Genomic DNA, 6000 nt, shown 5'->3' on the forward strand with positions numbered 1-6000 from the left:
GTGTCAGCATAGCAGAGTGGTTGTAGTAATTGAAATTCGATCCTCACAGCTCGAAGAAAATACAAAAATGTATAAATGCAATATGAGCTTTCATTTGTTGCTTCTGTGTCTTCTAGAAGTTCCTAGAATGTTCCAATTCAGTATTTCCTGTTACGTTATTTAGTTCTATAAAAGCTCAGACGTTTCAAGTAAAAACAACAGCAACATTGATCACAGAGACCTTAAAGGTTCTTAAGAAATCTCTTTGACTCTCTGGACTACTTTAGATTTATTCTACAAACAATATTGTGAGTGTCATGCCTATATTCTAATATTCCCTATGGAGCACAACAATTCATAAAACAAAAACAAAAGTAAAAATATTTACATAAAAAGAAAGTGTTATAAAATATTTATTTAGGTGTCTCTAAGTTTTAAATTTAAAAGAGAGTAAAAAATGTTTTAATGAAATGATTAGTGAAAAATACATGCTTAAGCAAAATACAAAAACTACATTAATCACAAATATGTTTATTTAAATAAATACCAAAGTTTTAGTTAGAACTAATAAAAAATGAAAAAAAAATAATAATTGATTTCTGTTTTCCTCAATGTCATAAAATAAATTTCAAGATCAAAATAAATTAAAATTATTTTTTAGCAGATTATGTTTGTAAACATTTTTTTGAAATAGTTGCTTATTAAAGAGAGTGAAAAATTTGTTTTTTGAAGAGAGTGAAAATTTTGTTTATTGAAGTGAGTGAAATATTTGTTTATTGAAGTGAGTGAAAAATTTGTTTATTGAAGTGAGTGAAAAAATTTTTAAAAAAAAATAAAATATATAGGTAATGATGAAGAACATACTAACCAGAAGGTTCCAGAAAATATCCGAGAGTTTGTACTGTAACTTTGTATGGATAATTCACTGAATAATATAACTGGTGTACTTGTCCAAAAGGTGTTTGATTTAAACTACTTTGTATTGATACAAACAATGTACATTCCTACAGAAACAAAATAAGTAATGTAAATAAACTGATATGCAGATGAATATTTTATACAATACTAATAATATAATAATGGTTTAGTTATAAAAATTTTTGAAATTAAAATAGTACAGACAAGAAATGTATAAGTTAATCTATGTAGGAGAAAACCTGTTAGGAGAAAATAGATTATGGTTGTCAAATTTTACAATGAAAATTATGGTGATTTTGCTGAAAACTTTAAAGGGAAAAAGTTATTTAAAAAATTTAACTAAATTAAACTAGGCAACAAATGTTGAGCAAACTATTTTTTACAAAAGATTTCTTTTCCATACAAAGAATTTCTTCTTCAGAAAATTATTTTTAAAAAAATAGTAACATTTATTAATAATTTTAGATGGTGTCTAAAAAGTTATAGAGTATAATTTAACTTTGCTTTAATGGTATAAATAAACAGTAACAAAAGCTGATTAAAAACAATATATTCATCAGATTTTAAAGTTCTGTAGCTCAAAAGAAACAGAGATTAAGTTCACCATCATACCACCACAAATGCATATTTATTATTTGAATTTCTAATAAAAATAGTTATCAATATAAGAGTAATACAAAAAATGCTTCATTTATCAATTCTCATTTTTCATGCACAATTTGGAAGAAGTTAATTTATTGCAAAATAAAATAGAACAAAAAAATAGCAATTAATTAATTAAGAAATTAAAATTAAGTTAATTTCAAGAAATTACTGCAATAAATCAACATTCTCAGATTATAACTTGATAATCCAATTTCTCATATCAACAATCTGGTACATAGTAATCTCAAAAATAATTGTTCAAAATCTGGGATAAAAATTCCAAAATTTATTTTTAGTTATTTAAATACAACAAGAATTGTTGCATTAATTTTTTGTGATTAATTTGAATACATAACTAAGTGAAAAGCAGACCTAAAACTAAATACTAGCTATATAACACATTAAAATAATTAAAACAATGAATTATCAAAACTTGTTGCAAATATGTCATACAATGATTATAATTCAACTCTTACATCATTCATTGCCACACTGTGGGAGAACCCATCAGCAGTCAGTCTAATTGGCTCTTGTGGATTATCAATATCTACAACGTACCTAGAAACAGAAAAGCATACAAAATTATATAACAAGTCAGACTGCTATGCAATATTATAAAAAATAATAATAAATATTCAAAATAATTTCCTAAAACATTTTACAAATAGGTTAATTTAAAAATAACAGGTATTGAATTATCTGTAGAATTTCATGACATAGCCAGTATCTACTATGTATATGGTGCCAAATGAAAAGTGTGTATATGAAATGTGGGGTCTAATCAAATGCTGTATTAAATAGGAATGAAAAAAGCAAAAGGAATACAGGATGAAATAGAAAGATCACTCGAACATATAAAAGGTATATCTCCTGCCTTCACCAAAAGATAAAGAATTCTCTTCAGGTCAAAATGTCAATCTTGATGAATTAAGAGGTAGACTTTTTTATAGGGTTATTAATTGGTACAGACAAAATTTAAATTTACAAAATCAGAAAAAATATGTACTTCCTCTGAATAAACGATCATACCTTTATTATGGATTTAGATTTCTAACCTACAAAATAAGTGGAGAGCATGCACCTGCAATCTAAAAATTATGATCTCAATACAGTTTAAACAAGAATTATTAACAGAATTGTTGAAATATTTTTACCCAATTTAGTTCAGATGTTTAAATACAATTCTTGCCCTAACTATTTTTTGTACTTTAATATTTTGAATAAATATATACTTAAAAAAGATAATAAAACATAGACTCACTAGAAGCTTCAATTGATTTAAAATAAAACGGAATTATAAACATGAAGTTTTTTTTTTTTAATTATATCATTTTAGTTCAAAAAAGCACCAGTTTCACAAATAACATAAGTTCCACATTACAACAACTAAATAAAATATTGATATATTTAAACATCAAAACACATAAACATTAAAAATAAACTAACACAAAATAAATCGTATTAGTTGATTAAACATAAAAAAAATAGCAACAAAAACAATTTGCTCACTTACAGATGCCTTTCAAGGGGTGTATCTTTCAAAGCAATAAAATAAACTAATCTTTTCTTCTCATTTACCCAAAACTGGAAAAGAAAAACAAATTAATTTATAATGAGTCAACTTTTTTTTTTTTTTTTTTTTTTTTTTTTTTTTTTTTTTTTNTTTTTTTTTTTTTTTTTTTTTTACAAATCAGCAAGGTTGGATACTTGACGCTTTTTATTTTGTTGAAATTTGCAGAATGCATTTATGCAAATTTATTAAATAATGTTTTTCCTTATTTTATTACAACATTTTTTTGGGTTCAAAATTGAAAGGGATTAAAAAATCAATCAAAATTCTAGGAAGTAATAACCATCAGAATCTACTTATGACAACAGTTAACTCCAAAGGTATTTAAGTACAAATACATACGAAAGAGAAGTAACTAAAGCTTCATACTGTATTATCCCAAATCAAAAAGACTAATAATTCTAAAGTTATAAAATGTTTTATGCAGATAGTACTCATGCCTATTTTCAAATGACATTACAGACACACATAGCATAGGATTCTATGAATTGTTTTACTTTAAATCAAATCAGACAAAAACCAAGTAAATAGGAGTGAGAGTTTAAAGATTATGAGAGTTTCAAGAATGAAAAAAGTAAATTTTGACTTACAACTTGTCACACGTACTTTATAATAACTTTATACATAGTTATTGATATTTCAGTCCTATCAATTTGGGTATGATTTCATTCTATTCCGTTTAAAAAAATAATGGCAAACATACCAAAAGGGTAAGTTTAGTCTGCTTTCAACTCCTCTGGCTAAATCAATTCAAGATGGTTACTAAAGCTTACCTTGAGTGAAAGGCAAACATCAGATATGTAAAGCTGCATAATATAAAAGTTGAATAATTTACATTACATAGTTGAATAATTTACATTATATAGTTGAATAATTTACATTATATAGTTGAATAATTTACATTATATAATTTATATTATATTTACATTCCATAGATCTATGAATTGGTTTTGTTTTCATTATACCTAAGACATTTCTTCCAGAAAATGTTTTTATTTCATTTTTGGCAAAGACAGTTAATGTTCTTGAAACTTGTATAAAATTACAGTTTGCAAGTTTAAGATTCTCATTAGTATATATCCACTTGAATATATACTTTTGGGATTCACTGTTGACAAGTGTAGATTTTGGTAGTAAAAATCTAACAAAAAAGCCTTATTTTAAAGTATTTTAATGTTTTATGCCAAAAGTCAGTCATTATTTATAGCCTAATAACTGCAGAAGTATAGAACACAGCACTCAGTGTTAATGCCAGAGTTCACCAATGACAAGAAATTAAACTATATGTAAATCTATGTGTGTTTTTGTAAAAATAAATATAAGATAGATTTTGTTTTACCCCCGAATTTTAAGAAAAAATATTTTTCGCAAAAATGATTGGGGAAAAAAAAACATATTAGACATATGTTTTTTTTTCCCCAATCATTTTTGCGTATTTTTTTTCCCCAATCATTTTTGCGTATATATTTTACAAAATACATATATATATTTTACAAAAAATATTTTAACCTTTTACATGAAGCTACATTTATTTTCATATCATAAATATTTCAACAAATTTAAAGAAGTCAAATATCCAACTTTTCCTTAATTTTAAAAAAAATCTTAAAAACTGGTAAAAATTTTTTAAGGAAAGCATTCATTTTCACTATAAAAACAATAATTTTCAGTAAGCAGGGATGAGATTAGCCAAAAGGCAAAAAAGCTGAATTTCCACGATAGTACACTTTAATAATAAATTCCAGGCAGTTTAAGGTAATAAATAATGTGTTGACATACAATTGTGTACTAATCTATTATTATATAAATGATTACATTGATACTTAACATTTAGTGAAATCAAAAATTACCAATTGAAAAAATAAAGCTGGAAATTATATTTTCCCTCAGTTCACATAAGAGACAATTATTACTTGAAAAACTACCTCGTTTAGCAAATTAAAACAACTGAGAATATACTAATATTTCATTTCTTTTAATAAATACTGTTTTGTGATTTATAGTAAATATATCAGTAATATTACTTTTTAAATTATATTGAAAACAAAAACTCTAACAATGGACCGAATCATTAAGTTCATATCATAGACTAATCTAAGTAGAGCCCTCTTAAACATATCAATAATAGTGAAGTAGAAATATATAGTAACTCCTTAACATACAAAAATTGCTATTTTAGTGTGAAAAATGAAATGACAATCAGCAACTGTTTATTGTTTGTCATTTGATAAGAATTTTGCATTTTATAGCATAAATAACAGCAATTATAAATAAAATTTTGATGATGAGTTAATTACTCTTTTTCCAAATAAAAAATTAATTAATTAATTAAATCCCTTTTTAAGTGATTGCTTTTGTTTGCTATATCTTTTATGTTTGCTATATTTAGTCGTTAGTCCATCTTCAAACATCTTGTGACAAATCCTATTTTTTCTTCTTTGCAAGCACAGAATGTAAGTTACATAAGAATACAAATCACGATTCATAATTTTTAGATAGCGTAAATACGAATAATGATGCGTAATTTTTAGATTGCATAAATAAGAATTATGATGCATAATTTTTAGAGTGCGTGAATGTGAATCCCAATGCCTTATTTTAAAATCACGTATAAATACGAAAATAAATGGTTGATATTATAGACAGCATGAACAAATCAAGACATTGAATTTTAAACTTGAGTGAATAAGAATCGCTACATAGGTCTTTTAAAAAGGCGTAAATACGAATCACAATATCGGATTTTTAAATCTCGTAAATAAGAATCGCAACGTACAATATTCATATCGTGTGAATAAAAATCGCAGCACGCAAATATGAAAAGCTATGTTTGATATTAAAATCGTATGAATAAGAATCGAGATATTAGCAGATTCCAGGCTTGGGAC

General features: G+C 25.0%; 1 protein-coding gene across 4 annotated transcripts in view; it reads right to left on the reverse strand.

Annotated features, from left to right (window-relative positions):
- The window catches only part of LOC107445236 (dipeptidyl peptidase 9), a 57288-nt gene that overhangs the window by 21306 nt on the left and 29982 nt on the right, over positions 1-6000 (reverse strand). For all 4 annotated transcript variants that reach the window (XM_043039556.2, XM_071184733.1, XM_071184732.1 and 1 more), the window contains exons 12-14: positions 3056-3126; positions 2019-2100; positions 848-983 (exon numbers count right to left, since the gene is read on the reverse strand). In XM_043039556.2, coding sequence (XP_042895490.1) covers positions 848-983; positions 2019-2100; positions 3056-3126 — 289 coding nt within the window. The remainder of the gene's footprint in view (positions 1-847; positions 984-2018; positions 2101-3055; positions 3127-6000) is intronic.

Source organism: Parasteatoda tepidariorum, chromosome 9 (genome assembly GCF_043381705.1).
Source record: "Parasteatoda tepidariorum isolate YZ-2023 chromosome 9, CAS_Ptep_4.0, whole genome shotgun sequence".
NCBI lineage: Eukaryota > Metazoa > Arthropoda > Arachnida > Araneae > Theridiidae > Parasteatoda > Parasteatoda tepidariorum.